This window comes from Apodemus sylvaticus, chromosome 15 (assembly GCF_947179515.1).
Source record: "Apodemus sylvaticus chromosome 15, mApoSyl1.1, whole genome shotgun sequence".
Classification (NCBI taxonomy): Eukaryota; Metazoa; Chordata; class Mammalia; order Rodentia; family Muridae; genus Apodemus; species Apodemus sylvaticus.
Window position 1 is genome coordinate 7,749,617 of NC_067486.1, and position 19,358 is coordinate 7,768,974.

Genomic DNA, 19,358 nt, shown 5'->3' on the forward strand with positions numbered 1-19,358 from the left:
CACATGCCTTTAATCCCAGAACTTGGGACGCAGAGGCAGGCCTGAAAAAAAATACATCTGCATTAAAGTTATTTTCAGATTAGAATATATGCCACTCTGAGAGAAAAGTCACGAAGCAATACTAAAGGTTTGATGCACTGGAATGAACATTCTGGTTTTGTGTCTAAAATCTCAAAGTTTACTGGAAGTGGGGGGTGGGGGGAAAAGGAGAGAGAGAAATAGAACGAACATGTGTGTGTGTGTGTGTGTGTGTGTATGTGAGAGAGAAAGAGAGAGAGAGAGAGAGTGCGTGTGTGTTTGCATGCACGTGTGCTCAAGCACATGGGCATAAAAAAGTGAAGGAAAAAGGTGAACAGGATTTTAAAGATAATTTGTATCATCCTGAAAATAACACCACTGACAACAGTGACCACCACAGACACCATCTCCCTTCCACTAGATAATGTTCACATGACCAGAGGGATGTGCCAGCACTCCAGGCTGTCTCAAGAGTTCTCCGAGCCTTCCTATGGAAGAAGAGGGTTTCCTCCTCACCAGCCTCAGACGCCTCAGTCAGTTAGTCCCTGCCACCCAGCAGGCTCACAAGCGTCTGCAGAAGGAGTTTGCTTTTGATTTCAGAAGTCGATTCTTCAGTATGCTGCTTCACAGCAGTAAGTAAGAAGACATTTCATAATAGCAGCATTGGAACAGGGAGAACGTGGGCTCCATTTCCACTCTCAACTTTAGCAGCCTTGAATGGAATTCTCTTTGGGTTTCCATTTGCCGGTGCCGTCCACAAAGTCACGGGTACCACACAGAAACCTAATCCCAGCCTCAGACACAGGACACCAAAGGAGTGGAAAATCCATCGTGTAAAGGAAGCGCTAAAGTTTCGTGTTCTCACCAAGACCTTAAGAATTGGCAGTGATCAGATGCCAGCGCTGCCTGCATGGTACACTCTGCCCGGGGCTTTCCCCCGCCTCATCCCTCCCTGGTCAGCTTCGCTCAGCTCTCAGGAGGGGGTTAAAGGCCCCTCCTCTGCTTCCTCAGTTCCATGCACACACCTCCTGAGGTGTTTCATGCACACACATGCCTCCACACTGCCTGACACTGCATCTATCTACAGGGGACTTATAGGTAGGTGTGTCTTGTCCAGCCCAGTCTATATTGATGCTGTGGTTTAGGCAGGTCTCCACCAAAGAAAGGTTCATGGCCTTTTAAAGGCTTGGCTCCCAGGATGACATGATTGGAAGCAGACTCTTCAGGAGTAAGGTCTACTGGGAAGCCGTAAGCAGCAGGAGCGTGCTCTGGAAGGGACCCTTGGGCTCTGTCTACTGTTTCTCTTTGTCCCTGGCTTGTAACTTAGGCTGTTCTGCCCTGTCACATGTTCACGACATCCCTAACCCTGTGCCTCACCACAGACCCCAGTCAACGAGGCCAATCATAGACTGGAACCTTCGGAGGTATTTGTCAAAATAAACCTTTATCATGAATTAATCACCTCAGGTATTTAGTTCTGACAATGGAAAGTCTGCTAACCATAACAAAGTGCCATGGAACAGGAAACTCAAATAACAGGCAATGTCTCACAGCTCTGGAGGCTGAAAGTCCAAGACAAAGATCAGGCATAGCTGGGCTCTGGTGAGAGTCTCCTTCCTAGTTGGACAGGGCCACCCTTGTCTTGTGACCTCACATAGCACCCAGATAATACAAACTCTCTGTGTCTCTATCTCTGTCTCTGTTCTCTCTCTCTCTCTCTCTCTCTCTCTCTCTCTCTCTCTCTCTCTCTCTCTCTCTCTCTCTCTCTCTCTCTCTTTCGGCTTTTTGAGACAGAGTTCCTCTGTGTAGCCCTGGCTGTCCCAGAACTAACTCTGTAGACCAGGCTGGACTTGAACTCAGAAATCTGCCTGCCTCTGCCTCCCAGTGCTGGGATTAAAGGTGTGTGCCACCACTGCCTGGCTCTCTGTGTCTCTTATAAGGACACTAACTGCATCATGGATCCCACCCACCCCATTTCATCCAATCCTAACACCTCCCATAGGCCCATCACCAAATACCTTGACATAGGGGGTTAGGGCTTCAAAATATTGGCTGGGGACTGCGTGACATGATCCAGTTCTTAGAAGTGGACAAGTGAGTCACAGTAGCTGGCTCTACCCCCAATGGCAGGAAAGGAGGTCTCTCCTCTGTCTCAAGGTTGGGTAATTGGCTCTGCCTAGTGAGGCCCCAGCAAAGGAGACACAGAAGCACTCAGCAGAGCCTTGGGTACTACAGCTTGCCATCTTGCTCCTGGGAACTCTCCTACCCTGGCATGAGTGGAATTCTCCACATTACATGTTCTGCTCCTGTCTCCCCACCAGCAAGCCTCTGAGAAGGGTCTCTTGGCCTCGTAAAGATTTTGTGAGCATCTACAGTGTGTGTTATCTTCGTAGAGAGAATAATTCCATCACGGGGACACTAACACACGTGTCGAGCAACCCGGGAACCCCAGGAGTGACCCGTCTATTCTGGGCTGCGTGGAGAGGATATTTGCCGGCTGCAGAAAACAGCTCCAGATCTATCCTGGCAGCGTGGCCCAACAGCATCTCCTTCGTCTTCCCCAGGGTCACTTGCCACCATGACCCACAGAGTCCTTGCTTCTTGACAGACAGAGAGCTGGTGACCATGGGCAAGGGGAACTAGAGAGAACCTTCCCTTAGGAGCAGGACCCTGTATCTCGGTCACATCACTGAGAGATGGAGTATCAATGGTTGCTAAATCTGAATTCCTCTCCCTGGCCAAGCAACTTGGCAAAAAGCCCAAAACAAAGTTGAACCCTCTCAGCTGGTGCTTTCTTCTCCAGCTGACTGGCTTCTGTGTCAGAGGAACCAAAGCCTGACACCCTCCTCTGTGCACTTTCTCCACTCAGGAGATCCACGCTTCATCTCACTGTGTGGACGCGGAGCAACCGATACCATCTGTTTCCTTAGGAGGAGCCTGATCTCGGCAGCAAACTGTCACCCAGAGGTGGAGACTACGCGAGCACAGGGGTCCTCAGGAGGAGACATGCAGAGCCCACGAGGGGCTGCTGGAGTAAAGACTGGGCATGAGATTGGAACGAGAGATGGAAGAATGTTCCAGCAAAGTTAACACAGGTGGGAACATGGGAGAAGAGCCAAGATGGGGGTGGGGACCAGGCAGGTATAGAGGTGAGGGTAAGCAGCGTCAGACCGACTTAAAGCTCGTGCTTAGAAAGCTATGGTAGGGTCTGTTTGTTTGATTTTGTGTGTGTGTGTGTGTGTGTGTGTGTGTTGGGGGAGGTATGTGCTGTGTGTCTGTTTATATGGCATGTATGATGCATGTCTATGTGGTCTGTGTCTCTGTACATGCTGCATGTGTGTATACAGGGAGTGTGCATGTGGTATGTGTGTATGTGTGTCATGTGTGCAGATATGTGTAGATGAACATTCACAGGCCTATGTGTTTGTTTTGCTTTGCAGTGTGTGTGTGTGTGTGTGCGCGCGCGCGCGTGCGCGCGCACGTGCACACAAGCCTGTATGGTATAAATATGTAGTGGTATGTGTGTGTATACATGTACATGTGTGTGTGTTTGGCTTGCTTTTGTGGTGCAGGCCATGACCCTAGAGTTGTGCCATGAGCTTGGCCAGGCTTGAGCCCCGGCTGCGTTTCCGTCCACTTTCTCCTTTTGTTGTGAGGCAGAGTCTCACTCAGTTGCCCAGGGGGCCTTAAACTCACTCTGTAGGCCAGGCAGGGCTTGAACTTGAGATCTTCCTCCCTCAGCCTCCCAGGTAGCTGTGACGTCAGCCCTGCACCCCAAGGCCTGGCTTTATGAAAGTTTTACATAAGAACATGTGGTTCCCAGAACATCAATTCAAGGTCTCTGAAGACTTGGCTGGGTTTTCTGCTTTTCCAAGCTCCTCAATGAAATGTTTGCAAATGCCATTTTGAAAGTTTATAAAGACAAGTCTGGAAAAAGAAAGGGAAGCCGGGCTCTCAGAAACACCGGTGAGATATCCCATGGCACACAGGTAATTCCTGTCAGATTGTGAGAGACTGCTTCACGAAAAGGGGGCACGGGACCTCAGGAGGGAACACCGACCCACTTTTACAAGCTGGATAACTCACATTGACCAGACATCAATTTTGGGACCATATTTCTTCCTGGCAAGCAGTTCCGGCGCAGCATAGGCAGGGCTGCCACACTGGGTGCTGAACGGGTCCGAGTAACCCAGGATCCCCGCACAGTTGCTCAAACCAAAGTCTGCAGAGAAAACACAAACATGAACTCTGAATTAGAAAATAGCAAAAAAAAAAAAAAAAAAAAAAAAACCAGAGAGCAGGAAAGGAAACGTTGTCTCAGGCTAACACATAATTTAACATTCAGCAGGAAACCCGCCAGCTGCAAGCCATAACTCTGATAGACTTCTCAAGACAAAGGCGTGCCTGGTGGCGGCTCCCTCTCTGTGGAACGTTTTACATTTTACATCAGCCCTTGCCGCACAATCCAGCTAGACCTAACAGTGTGACGAGCCAAGACATATTTCTACCGAGTCTTGTAAATGAGTCATGCAGGGTAAGGAGAGAGTGTTAGCTTTCTAGGACTGAGTCGGGAAGGGACAGCATGCTGAGATCCCGGCTGCCCGGTGGTCAGGCTGGGAGAAACTGAATGGAGGCTGATTTTCTCCGGCTGGCCGTCTGCATCACTGACCATGAACAGCTGACTTCCTCAGCTCAGTTTCATTTCATTAAAGTCTTAAGAAATTCCTTCCAGAGGTTTACCATAGTTTGAAGGGGCCGGTGGGGAGGAAACAATTTAAACAGCCCCGCATGCTGGCTGGAAAAAGAGCGCCCAGTGGGTCGGTGAAGCCAACCAGACGACGTGACCTCGTGGCGTTGCTTTTCTTAGATTAGGAGGGCATCTGGGAGGCCAGCAGGAAGGGCCCAGAGGGCCTCGCAGCTCCCTTGGGTCTATTAAGAGTTTTGTGGACTCTTTACTTTTGATCTTTAAAGATCCTGCAACAGGAGGGTAATTAGAGAGCTGTTAGTGTCCGTCTGTCCCTCCTATCTTTCTTCGATCTTTGTTGATCTCAGAATTAAGAGCTGAGATCCTGGGTCATCGTTTGAACTTCTCTGCAAATACTGAGCTCTTAATGTACAGACCCAAGACTCCCAAGCTCCGGGCAAGCCAGAGCTTGGCTCTGAGGCTGGAACCTAGCCCTATCCTTCCTGCAGTATTCCTGTCTTTCGCTTGGCTCTAGCGTGTCTCCACCCACAAATGCATGCCCACCACAAAAGTCATGGGAGAAAGCTTGGGAAATGACAAAAGGAAATGACAAAAGGTACGGGAGAAAATGGGAGGGTGTGAAACCACCCACAAGCCACAGGTCACGAGACTAGAAAACTTCGGAACAGTCACTGGCGGCAGTGAACTGAATAACGGAATGGCTTGTTTAGAGAGAAGCCTGGAACTCTCTCAGGCTCCAAAGAACACCGAGCCCTCACCTCAGGTCCGGAGGATGAACCAGAGTCTACATTAGGGATCTGATTGAACAACCAGCAGGAAGTCCGTATTCCAACACTGAACTTTCTCTTCTTTTGTTTTGACTGTATTTTCCCCCACTGATCCCACCTCCTGACTCCTTCCTTACCTTTACCCTGTACCTGCCCATTTCCTTTCCCTTTGGTCCAGTCTGCCCCATAAGATACTATAAGATCTGCACAAAAAAGCCTTTCTGCTGTTCAGATGACAAGTGGCCTCCCATCTGAACAGGCAAAGGTGAGGGGCCCTGTTCTCAGATCTCAGCGTATACTGAGGCCCGTGAGCAGGGGAGGAAGAGAGGAGCCATTGGGTTAATCAGCTTCCCTAACAACACCTACCATGAAAGAGTCTAAGTTTTAAGGAAAGTTGCCTATCAGAGGCCCTATCTGAAATCGGTCCCAGAAAACATCTCTCTTAAATTTCCAAGATTAAAGGCAAAGATCCCATTTGTTGGGTCAACAGGGGCTCTGGTACAGCAAAGGATGGCCTCTTTCAGACCACCCCCTCCCTTCCCCTACATCTGGTCCATCAGGAAAGGCAAGATAAGAGGCCAGATCACCCACTACTGACCCAGGCATGTTAGGGAACAGGGCCTGGCCTTATCTTAAGAGCGCATTTCAAGAAGATAAAATCGTGCAGGACTTGGGAATCGGAAAGGCTCAGAACCTGCATTTAAAGTTCTCACCATCTCGGCCAAGAACACTTGATTTTAAAAGACATCATAGGGAAATAAACGGCAGAATATTTCACATTCATAATTATGGTTATTAAAGTTTTACACACATGCCTATAATTAGAATGGGGGTGGGGCTGGAGAGAAATCTGCCTCCCAGTAACATCAGATAGCTTGGCCTCAATTAGATTTGGTAAATACATATGCTAATTACAACTTGATTTTCTGAGAGCTGCAAAATGCAGTCTCAAAAGAAGCCCCCTCCCCCGTGATTCACCCCCCCCCCCGAAGTGACTTCCTAGTTCTTCTAAGCTCTAGCTAGGGTGAGAGAGCATCCCCAGACATCAGGCCGCCTTCTCTTTCTCCCCATTCTTCCTCTCTTCTTTTTGTAAGAAGAAAAATATATGATCGAATCAAAAATCTTACTCCTGATAACTCTAGCTAATCTGAAACACTGGCGTAAGTTTATTTGAACCAAATGGCTTCCAAAAACAGGGAAACTTAAGAAATGGTAATAGCTATAATCCTCTTTGAAAACCACCTAAATAAATCCTTTGAAGAAGAGAGGTTCAAAGGGCTTTCAAGTTAACATAGTAATAATAAGGCTTAGTAAAGACCTTTGATCCTCACTGCCTGGCCCAGAGGTAAGAAAACCAGGTAAGACACCAGCTTCTTCTCCTGAACTCCAGGGAAGCAGGCCGAACGAAACACCTAGTTACCTTTTAAGCTATACAATGTATCTTTCATTTATAGTATTATTTAGGTCATTAGGCTTCTATGCTATACAATGTATCTTTCATTTGTAGTATTATTTAGGTCATTAGGCTTCTAGGCTATACAATGTATCTTTCATTTATAGTATTATTTAGGTCATTAGGCTTCTAGGCTATACAATGTATCTTTCATTTATAGTATTATTTAGGTCATTAGGAAGTGAGAGAAGGAAGAGACTAACAGAAACCCAATGAGCAAAGCCTCCTTCCTCTGACACCAGGTCATTTTCCAACAGGCTTTGCCCACCTAGAACTACCAAATTAAGTTTGGCCTAGGATGTTTCCATGTTTTAAGTTTGGACTAAAGACCTTCCCATGTATAGTGAATATTCACCCACTGTGACAGGCGAACAGACTGTAATCTACTCTTACAATAAGGAGCGAGTCTTTGCTCATCACAAGCTGTCCCATGCTCTCGGAAGGCCCCTCTGAATTATAACCAATCAGGTTCTCTGTCCCTCCATTCTGCTTTCTATACATCATTTCCTTTACTTCAGCCACAAACGGCTAGGGCAGGGTCTTCCAAACCATGCTCAGGACTGCTGCCCCACTTCTAGAACCTCATAGGCAAATTTGATCTGAACAACTAGTTGTAATTTGTCTTTTATACAATTGAAGACTTGAAATATTTGTTTAGATGTTAACCCCATGGTTACCAGTCAAGAGGTAAGAACACAAGGAAGGTGACTGAAGCAGTTCCTGGTCTAAAAGCAACGTCACACTTCCTGAGATGAGAATTCCAGGCGTTAGCTTAGGTGTGCGGTCCCTTCAGACTGCCTGTGTACCTTGCCTCTCAGAAGCTTTTTCAGACATCTCTAGCTACTCATATAAGCGACTGCTAGTTCAGTGAGTGGTCCTCAGTGCTGTGGATGCAGCCTTTGGGAGATTGCTGACCTATCATGACCATGAACAGTTCATCTGAGGAAGGCTCTCATCAGTACAGAGGCCTGGCTTTTGTGACAGTGTTGCTTGCACAACAGAACAGCTTTACAAGTGGTTATCTAGAGCTACCGCTTGACAGAAAGAAAGGCACTGGGGCAGAGAGTGAGGGAAAGAAAGTGTGGATGGTGAACTGACAGGGCCCAGAACCTCTTACACGGGCGGAGTGCTTTGCTTGACTTGGTGGCTTGTCTACAAGGCGTCATGAACTCTTCCGCTGTGACTGTGATATCAGTCCTGCCCTGCCCTGCCAAGCTCCTTCTCTCAGAATTTCTGCTGTTGAGGCAACTGACACGTCACCGCTTCATTTCCCAAAGACAAATCATGCCTTAGCATGAGTGAAGGGTGGGCTGGCCTTCCCTCTAACCCTGACCCTCAGGGGGCTCTTTTGTTAAAGGCCAGAGATCCCAGAGAGCTGGGCTAGAAAGCTATCCTGCAGGCCTCTCAGCGGGGCCTCTGCTCACTGCTGTATCTGTCTCTCAGGACAGCCACGGGGCAATAGTAAAGCAATTTAACAAAAAGAAAATCATTGGTCTGGTCTAAGAATCTGCTAAAAATAGGGTCCTTAAAGGGCCTTTTTAGGGTGGGGAAGATTGGTTTCCTCATAACTGTTAATTTTCCACTAATGGGAAAATCCATCAACAGCTGTCAAGACTGCCTAATCTCCAGGGAAAATGGGTTGGAGTTCCTCTAGCCTGCCCCTTACTGGGAACTGGGTTAGATTCAAGATGCCAGTGGGTCTTTTCAAACCGTCTAGGCAGAGGAAATTACTTGCATTTGAAGTAGGAAAAGGAAGGAAATGGAGATATGGCGCTGGCTGCCTCACGGCTGGGGCATGGTGAAATTGACAGCCAAGAACAACTACACACATACACACACACACACACACACTCTCTCTCTCTCTCTCTCTCTCTCTCTCTCTCTCTCTCTCTCTCATCAGGAAGAAAAAAACCAGTTCTTCCAGAAGAATCATGGGGAATTTACTTAGGATCCTGAATTAGGGACAGATCACTGCCTCTAAAAACCGATGAATACCCTGCCGCCTCCCTTCGGTGAGTCCGGACTCCACTTACTCCTCTTCAGGCCCCTCTCTCCACAGCCCCTACCCCGTCAACCACTACATATGGGTTAGGTCATATTAAAAAGGGAAGGCAGGTTTCATTTTTCCTTGTTTGGGGCTTTCTCAGATACACAGAAAAGTGGAATAAAATTCAGGCAACATTTCTGAGCCAAACTATTTTCTACTAACAATAATACATTTTCTTGTTAATTAATATTTTAAAAAACAAACAAACAAACTTCTACAAAGTTGAAGAGTGTCAGGAGTTTAGAGCACCAACTGCTCCTGCAGAGGACTCGGGTTCAATTCCCAGAATCCATACAGTGGCTCACAACCATCTGTACCTTCAGTTCTAGGGAATCCAGTGCCCTCTTAAGGCCTCCATAGGCACCAGGAACACACATGATGGACAGGAATACATGCAGGCAGCATGTGAATACTTAAAAACAAAAATATCTAGGGAAGGAGGGAGGGAAGGAGGGAGGGAGGCAGGAAGGAAGGTCTATCAATAAGAGCCATTTGGATCACAGTTTGAGGAGCTCAGAGGATGGCTCAGTTCGTGAGTGTGTGCCCTGAGAGCATGAGGACCTAAGTTTGGATTCCCAGCACCCAAGTAAACAGCTGGTCATGGTGGCACATATGCTCCTACGTGCTCCCTGGTGTTCCCTGGCCACACAACCTAATCAGCTGGGTTAGTTCTGCATCCAGTGAGACCCTGTCTCTCAAAAATAAATGGGAAAGGGACTAAGGAAGACACCCAATACTGACCTCTGCTCTCAATGCGCGCGCGCGCGCACACGCGCGCGCACACACACACACACTCACTCACTCCAAGCATATTCCACACACATAGAAGAAGTCTTTAAAAATCCAAAGAAATATGTGACCAGCAAATATTTACTTGGAACTATAAAGTTCATCCCACAATCAAATGACACTATTTTCATCTTCCTTGTATTTTCAATTTATTATTTAAATAAATTAATACGTTCCTTTTAAAATTAATTTTCATAATTAAAACTATAAGTGAACATTAGAAGTACAGGGGATAATATAGAAAATCTTGTTTTAGAATTAGACATAGATCGTGGGCAACCTTCAAAGTTACTAAGTGACAGCACACACTTAATGGGGAATCTTGCTTTATAAAAAAAAAGTCCTACCAATCAGCTTGATGTTGTTGTCTTCATCTAGTAGCAAATTCTCTATCTTCAAGTCTCTGAAATAAACAAAGCCACACATTTCAGATAAGCATTTGAAAGAGCAGAATGTCATCTCACTCCTAAAAGCGAGAGAACTTTTCTACATCCCCCTTCAACCCTCCCTTGACCCCTTCTGCTGAAACCTGGTCACTGAGTAAACGTTCGGAAGACATGACATAACTAATTGCCATTGACTATAAAAGCCGAAAGATTTCAGGGAATACAGAGTGCAGTGAGGATGGAGAAGCCAGGGAGCAGTCTCCAGAAGTGAACCTAACATCGGAAAATTGAACATAATCAACAGAAGAAATAAAAAGTAGGGATCTGATGTTCCACACAGGTGCTGCCTGAGTACCAGAGAATAGAAAGACTGTCATCTGTGACGGTATGAACAGCAGCAATCCCCGCCACCAGTGGATCTGAGGAAGTGCTTAACAAATCAGGGCAAGAGGGCTAAGCAGGTAAAGGCACTTGCAGACAAGCCTGACGACCTGAGTTCAAGCCCCAATACCCACATGGTGGAAGGAGAGATCGGGATCAACTCCTGCAAGCTGTCCTCTGACCTTCGCACATGTGTGACAGTCCACCCCGCCCTTCCTCACACCAATAAAGTAAGTCTAAAATAAAATCAATAAAAACTGAAAGCAGATTTAATTAATCTTTTCCACAGCCTCCATGGGCTACCCTTTTAGAGTAACTGTCACGGCACGCTGGCAGATGAGAACATTTTCATCTATTTAGCAAGCAGATGTTATCACAGGTGGAATAATGGATTCCACAGATGTTGGTGGCATCCTGGTCCCTGGTGTTGTGCCTGAATGTTAACCTGACAGGAAGAAAGGGAATTGAGTTTGCAGATGGAAAGTGGAATTCCTCTGACAGTAGGTGATGTCACTCATTGACGGTGGAGACCCAGAGCAAGCAGAGGCAGCTGTCCCAGCGGGACATTTGAGCGCTGTGTCAGCTGACTCTACCCTCGTACAGGGAACAGGCCTGCCTTGCTCTCCATTGCACCATGGGATCCTTGTGCATTGCAGGCTAGTTAGTGACTAACACAGAGAGAAGCTAAATTACCAAACAGATCATCTGGGCTCTGGAGCTGTGGTGTGGTGGCTGCCAAGTGTGCAGAATGCTCCGAAACAATCCCCAGCACTACAAAACAACAACAACAACAACAACAACAACACAAGCCACAACCAAACAACCAAACTAACCAAAACAACAACAAAATTAAACCAAAGAGAACCACTTGGGTTTCGGAGGCAAAATCTGCATTTGTACAATGAAAGTATATATATATGTGAGCTGTCTCAAAACCATGTCAGTCAGCACATGAATTCTGGAATCTTAAATTGCACTATCAATTCCAACATACACTGAATGCTAACTAAGAATATGTTTCTAGGGGCTGGAAAGATGGCTCAGCAGTTAAGAGCACTGGCTGCTCCGGCAGAGGAGCCAGGTTCAGTTCCTAGCACCACGTGGCTACTGGGACTCACAGCTTACTGTTCCTGACTCCAGTTCCAGAGCTCTGACACCTTCTCCTGACCTCCTAATGCTCCATGTGTGCATGCAAACACACACATAAATGTAGAATTTAAAAACTTATTTTTAGCAATGCTTCTCCATGAATGCACATATGTGCACGTGCTTATATATATCATTTGCTAGGACTGGCTCTGATTTAATTTCCCTACAGTGGAATAGAGAATTCAGAAGGTCTGATATGAAGAACTTGACAATCTAATAAAGAAACAGAAATAGCAGCTGACACCTTACACCGATGTCCATAAACAGATGAACACCATCAACAGGGCAGTGATGTCCCACTGAGAGGGGACAGTTGCTTACAGCCCAGTTCCAGGGCTGCCAGACTCTCCGTTTGCAAGAGAAGCCAGAAGTCTCCATTCGGTCACAATTTTTAAACACTAGTAACAAACTTGAGTGTAAGACAACAATAACGACGTATGTAGCCAAGCCTGAGTCAACATCTGGCATGCCAGCAGACAATTCTCAACTCAGTATGAAAAAGAGATGAAGCTCGAGAAAGAGATGAAACTATCCAGGGACAGGGTGGAAAACTGGAGGAAAAAAATCAAATCAAATCAGCGTGTACAGGCTCCCCAAGGAGGACAGCCATTTGCAGCAGGACTTGGCAGGAAGGAGCTAGAAGATAGCGTCTTTAGAACACCTGAGGGTGGATTTCAGAATGGGAAGAATCGACAAATGGGGGGAAAATGTCCAGTAGACTCAAAACCAGAAGGCTTCAGGGAGCCTTGGGGCCTAATATGTGGATGAAGGGTGTGTTAACATCCATTCAAGCAGAGAAAACACACACACACACACACTATCCTCTGAATGCATACTGGAGAGAAACATGGCATCTCTTCAGCTCGAGCAGAACAATGCACAGTCCACTTGAAACTGCTTTTAAATAATATCACCCAGATCCAAATACAAAATCACCCTAAATGTAACACAGCCCCACCCACATCTCCAGTTGAGGGGCCTCACCCCTTTGAGTCGGGATTTTAGAAGACACACATGTGAATTTTCAGGAATGGGATGGAACTACCGATGGCTACTACTTAGCTTTGAAGTTGCAGTATCACATCAGATGAAAGTTGCAAGAAGCCTTGGATACAAGCAGCCCCAACACCACAAGAACAAAAGACAATACACTAAAACATTCACAGGATCCACTGTCACCCTGGCTGGCTGAGAATTCTGTATGTAGACCACTCTGGCCTAAAACTCAGAGATCTGTCTGCCTCTGCTTCCCAAATTCCTAGAGTAAAAGTGTATGCTACCACATCCAGCCCTAACTTTAGAATTATCATACACACACACACACACCTCATATTTCATGAAACAATTTCACTACCATTTGTCAAGGTAGAATCAGGGGCTCCCTGGGGCAACACGGTAGCTAACGCTTCCTGAAGCAGCCATTTACAATGGAACACCTTGCTTTCCTTTTTCACTGTGCTCACATCTGAGCCTGGGTCCTCACACTCTCTGGCAAGCACTCTTCTACTGAGCGACATCCCTGGCTAATGCAGTATAAATGTATGTCCGTGTGTGTTAATACTGGCTTGAAATGATAACCCATAAGCACCCATTTAAAATCTCCATAAATTAATCACCCGACAGTTCACTGTCAATGTAGTTTCTCAAGCCGTCACAACTGGAAGCCATTCTTCCCGAAGTTGTGCTGAATGTCCAGTCCCTGGTCTTCATTTCCCCTTCTACCAGATTCCTAGGATGACGACTAAAGCCCCGGAGTCATTGGAGACTCTTGAGTGTTCTATGTCTTCTCACTACAGCTGGGTTGAGGAACACATCACGGCTTACACAGTGCCCCTGTGACAAGACATTTGCAGAGGCTCTGCAAGGGATGGTTTCTTTCCCGGAAATAATTAAGACTTTACATACATCTAACTTTTACTCAAGCATTTATGGTAATTCCCCCTGGCAGGCACACACACACACAACAGTAAGAGAACAGCCCAAAGAGTGATTCCGTGACAACAGACCACACAGCTGCGGCTCTAGTTCAGTCTAAGGCAAAGCCACGGTTTGCTCTAAGTGAACTTAAGCCTCCTTGCCTAATGGAAGTCACAGTTAGGCATTGGGGGTGGGGGGTTGGAGTGTTCAGAACAAATATTGTGCAGCAAAACAGCTTAAAGAGTCAAGGTAAAAAGAAAGTAATTGCTACGAATAATAAACCGAGGCTGAGAGTAACTCAGGAGCCGTGAATGCCTAGCGGAGGAACGGTGCAGAAAAGAAACACTACAAAAGAGGAAAAAACAAATACAAAGCCCGGGGAATGTTAATACAACCTAGAGGAGTGTAAAATAATTATTCAGTAAACGGAGAATAAAATCTCAGCTCGCTGTCTTCCCTAAGTGACCAACTCCAGTCCCCCGGAGGCAGGGATAGAGCAGACCTAGGCTGTCCATCCAGACTATGCCCTTGTTCAGCGCTCTAGACGATTCCAGTTAGCACCAGTTTCACTACCAGGAAGGCCGGAAGCCAGTGGTGGGGAGATGAAGTCTGCCTGTGCTGGGTGATCTTGATTGCCAAGGTGGTAAAAGCATTAGCCCTTTTTGGACATTATTCCCACTGCCTGCTTTGAAAGAAGACTGTTCCCCTGAGGACTCCAGCGACAAAAGGTCATATGTCCAAATTTGGGGGATGGCTATTTCTTTCTTTGAGATGAAGTGGAGTGGAGGGTTGAGGGGTAACAAGGTGTCTTGCTGTGTAGTTCAGTCTGACCTTAAACTTCTGGCAATGCTCCTGCCTCAGCTACCCAAGGGTGGGATTATAAGCACACACTACCCCCTGACTTAATAATGTCCAGTCTTTAAATGTTGTTTTTACCTGGCTGCCATAAGTCCTCTGTATTCACAAGGTTTCCAGGCTTACACCCAGAATATCTGAGATGGAGAAAGAATTTCTGGTGCAGAGTACACAGACCCTTTCCTTGCTGTTGACGGGCAGTGTAATATTACCATGGTATTTGCATTGGTTTAGCTATCATTGTAAGTAATCTAGAGATGTCTAAGAGTTCTATGCAAACACTAAAGAGGTCATTTCAAATAGGAGAGTGGAGGATCTGAAAGATGGGCTGTGAGAACTGGCTGGTAGTCAAACGGCTCTATGTGGAGCTATGTTGCTGTGTGCAAAACATCACAGATCTGCCAGGGGCCACAGAGGTGTACGCTGTGGTGAACCCTAACATCAGCCACAGCCTTCGGTTAATACTGATGTCTGCATACGAGTTCCCAACTTAAACATGGGTGCTATGGATACCCGAGACCTGTAAGTAGATAGAGCATGGAAAGAGAGGGAAGGGAGGAGAGGGGAAGGGAAGAGAAAGAAAGGGAGGAGAGGGGAGGGGAGAGGATGGAAGGGAAGGGAATGAAAGGGGAGGAGAGGGGAGGGGAGGGAGAAGAGGGGAGGGGAAAGGAGGGAAGGGAGCGGAGGGCAGGGGAGGGGAGGGCAGTGGAGGGGAGGGCAGGGGAGGGGAGGGAGGAGAGAGGAAGGGAAGGAGAGGACAGGTGAAGGGAGGAAAGCAAAAACAGGGGAGGGGAGGGATGGAAGGGAAGGGGAGGACAGGTAAGGAGGAGGGGAAGGGAGGGAAGGGGAGGACAGGCAAGGGGAGGGAGGGGAAGGAAGGGGAGAGGAGGGAGGGAGAGAGGGAGAGAGGGAGGGAATAGAGAGGGAGGTAATAGAGGGGAGGGGAGAAAGGGAGGGACTAGGGAGAAGGGAAGGGAGGGGAGGAGAGGAGAGGATGGGGAGGGTGGAGAGGGGAAGGAAAGGGAGAGGAAGGAAGGGAAAGAGGGGAAAGGAAGGGGAAAACAGGTAAGAGAGGGAGGGGGAGGGAGGGGAGGGGAAGGGAGGAGAAGGGAAAGGGAGTGGAGACCTTGGAGTTTCTGTGAAATTTTTCTACAAACTTATAATCTTTTCACAGTAGCCTTTATGCTTTTGTGTTAAGAACACACCAGGCCTCTCTCAGGTGTTCACTGAGGCGCAGCCTTCATTACCTGACATTATTATCCAAGTCAGTTCTGAACAATGGGCCGCCCAAATACTGTCCAGCTGCTCAGCCATAACCAAAGAGGCCACAAGCGATGCCAAGAAATCACAAAATCAAGGCATATTCTTGAGCAAAAGAGAAGGGTAAATTTATTCATAAGGCTTTTTTTGCATCTTGTGTCATAATATATCTTTTAAAAATGACTGCCATTGTCCAGAAAGCCCAGGTCCATCCGACTCCTATGGCCCAAATGCAAGTGCGGCACCTTGCCTAGGTCCATCACAAGATGTGAGAGCCTGGTTGCATTCTCTGCCAGATGTTCCGCATGGGAAGAGCGACTCCAGCAGCAGACAGGTCAGGAAGGCCTGGGCACATGTTAGTGGCCCTTGACTGGATCCATCACTTTCTCAACCAGAGGGGAATGAGGGAGACCTCCCTTCCACCTTACGACATTAATAAAACATCAACGGGTTCACTTCACACAGCAGGTGAGCCTAAAGCCGGCCTGGCCAGGGACAGTTCACGGAAGTCACCTTTCCTGGGCTGCAGGACTTCGAAGAGGAGGAAGGCTTATTCTGATTAATATGTCCGCAGGCTCAGCCTGTCGAATAGAGTGTCGTTGGCTGTGTGCCACATTGCTTTGTCCATCTCCGTAGATGGACAGGTAGGCAGTACAGGTCACTGACTGCTCATTATTTTTCCTTTGGATATGTAACCACAGGGAGTGTGTGAAATAAGCCAAACAAAGGGAAGAGGAATACCGTACATTCCCGCCATCGATCCCGCCATTTGGGGATGCAAAAAAAAAGAGGCTTCCTCTAAGTAGGAGTCAGAGCAGTGGTTGCCAGAATCTGGGAAGGGATGGGGAAGGAGGGCAGGGATAGGTCAGCGATACAGGTACATCGCAGCAAGGGGGCTACAGTTGACAACAATCTAGTGTGGACTGAAAAAGAGCTAGAAGACCAGCTTTGGAATCTTCCCCCCACAAGGAAATGAGTCTGAAATGATGATTGCTAATTACCCTGATTCGACCTTCACACACTGCATATACCTATAAAAGCATCACACCAATTAAAGGGTCATCGAAACCTTTTGTACTAAGTAGAGTGGGAGTGCTTAAGAACACCAAGATGGAGGCTGGAGCAGGCTGTTACACCAGGGGAAGCCTGAGATGGGTTTCTGGGACGGGGCTGGAGAGCAGTAGAGTCTTCAGAACAACAAAGAGCAGTACTGAAAAGATGCTGCTGGAGCTGCCTTTTGTCAAGGCCCAGGGAGAGCCAGCGAGGATGCCCCGACAGACCCAGGACACAGACAAACAAAAGGCCCCTGAACCCATCTGCTGATTGGTCAGCTCCAGGGAGAAACAGCCACAGGCCATGCCTCATGCTGAAGTGAGTGGTGGGGTTCACAGAGCTGCACAGTGGATTCACAGGAAGCCTCTCCACCAACAGGCCCTTTGCTCTAGACCCTTTACAAAAAATAAGCCATCCCTAGGCATTAAAAGCTCTGTACAGAGAAGTGTGACAGGGGAGAGAGCCAGAGAGGACTCCTGTTATCCTAGACATCTGGGTACTGCTTGGGTATGGAAAATTATACAGATCCTGTGGAACAAGGGGACACACGGGAAGGGTGCTGGGGAGGGGGAGCAGATGTAGATGTGAGCATGCATGTGGCCACTGTGTGCTTGTGTGCATGAGTAAGTGCATATAACATGATGGTGCAACATGTACATGCATGCATGCCTGTGGAAGAAAACAAGCATGCATGGGTACACATACACGCATGACACACATATGTGTGTCCTAGTATATATACAAAAGTGTGAATGCATCACATGCATGCGTGTACATGAGTTCATGTATGTACATGGCCATGTGGACAGAATATGTATGATTGTGTGCATGTGCGACTGTGTGTGTATGCACACACGCATGTGTGCATGTGTGAAAGAGAGAAAAAAGGAAAGAAAAGAAAGGAAAGGAAGAGAGAGAAAGAAAGAAAGAAAGAAAGAAAGAAAGAAAGAAAGAAAGAAAGAAAGAAAGAAAGAAAGAAAGAAAGAAAGGAAGGAAGGAAGGAAGAAAGGAAGAAAGAGAGAGAGAGAGAGAGAGAGAGAGAGAGAAAGAAGGAAGGAAGGAAAGAAAGAGAGAGAGAGAGATGGTTCCAAGATCCTGGGATAAGAAGAAAGAAAGATCTCTGTCCTGACCCTCAGCAGAATGAGCCTATAACAAAGTCAAGGCCTATACTGAGTGGTAGGAATTCAGGAGAAAGGCCGGGGGCTGCTCAGAGATGAGACCTAAATGAAGGAGAAGAGTAGCAGTGCAATGTGCTGATGCAGCAGCCAGAATTCAAGGGCAGTGAGGGGAACCTGAGACCGGAAGAGCAGCACCTCCCCAGAGCTGGGGCCTGGAAGAGCAGCACCTCCCCAGAGCTGGGGGCTGGGCAGACAGGCAACAAACTCGATGGTCTCAAAAATGACTGAGGCAGGGAAGGGCCCCACACGCTCTCCCTGGCCCATTGCCAAGCCAGGGATTCCAGCCGCTGAGCTTTTTATTCTTCCTCTAAAACAAAACAAAAGATAAACAGCATCCTTCAGGGCTGGAGAGACAGCCCAGAGGTGAAGACCACACGCTACGCTTGCAGAGGACCGTGATCGGTTCCCAGCACCCATGTGAGGAGCCTCACAACTGCCTGCAACTCTGAGAGACCATTAGTCAAGGCTGTTAGAGGAGTCAGGAATATGGCAGTCCTGAGGGAGCAAGCACTTCGGAGGACTCTAGCCATACCAGTTATAAAAAACAGAAGCTGGAGTAGATAGTCATGGTAAAGATTCTAATATTGCATGGGTCATCTTGAAGATTTGGGGATTTTGAGCAGGGCACATGCCTACCTTCTCACCTATACACACACACAAACACACACACACACACACAAAACAATGTGGAAGAAAAGACAACAGACAAACTATTTGGCATGAATGATCAGTATAAAGGGCATAACCCTCTCAAACAATGTCAGAGGGATGTGATCCGGTGAGGCTAGACCAACCTCAGGCAAGGTAAAGTCTGTGGGGACAGCCTCAGGTGTATTTCAGTTCTAAGCTGAGACTAAGAGTGAGAGAAGCTCCCAGCTCCCCGAGGCAACAGGCACTTTGTAGTGACCTTCAGTCTTTATGGTTAGGTCTTACCTTTAGAAGCACGGGCACTAAGACCAAGGGATTTGTAAATTTGGTTGCTTACAGCATGGCGGCACAGGTACAATCTGTTAAACTTGATCTATTTATTTTGAGTGAAAATTTTATTTCCTCTAATGTTCCACAAGCAAGTTGCTAATCAGCTAATAATAATAATAATAAAGATCAATAAAATAAAGTAAATAACTCCACACTAAATAAACCAAGAAAATCCCCCCCCCCTGAAATCCTGGGGAGACTATGGAATTGTACTGGCTGGTTTTGAGTGTCAACTTGACGCAGGCTGGAGTTATCACAGAGAAAGGAGTTTCAGTTGGGGAAATGCCTCCATGAAATCCAACGGTGAGGCATTTTCTCAATTAGTGATCAGGAGGGAGGGCCCCTTGTGGGTGGTACCAACTCTGGGCTGGTGCTCTTGGGTTCTATAAGAGAGCAGGCTGAGCAAGCCAGGGGAAGCAAGC

General features: G+C 47.2%; 1 protein-coding gene across 1 annotated transcript in view; it reads right to left on the minus strand.

Moving 5' to 3' along the window:
- Positions 1-19,358, minus strand: part of Hunk (hormonally up-regulated Neu-associated kinase) — a 119,076-nt gene that overhangs the window by 39,883 nt on the left and 59,835 nt on the right. The window contains exons 3-4 of the mRNA XM_052158547.1: positions 10,127-10,182; positions 4,105-4,240 (exon numbers count right to left, since the gene is read on the minus strand). Coding sequence (XP_052014507.1) covers positions 4,105-4,240; positions 10,127-10,182 — 192 coding nt within the window. The remainder of the gene's footprint in view (positions 1-4,104; positions 4,241-10,126; positions 10,183-19,358) is intronic.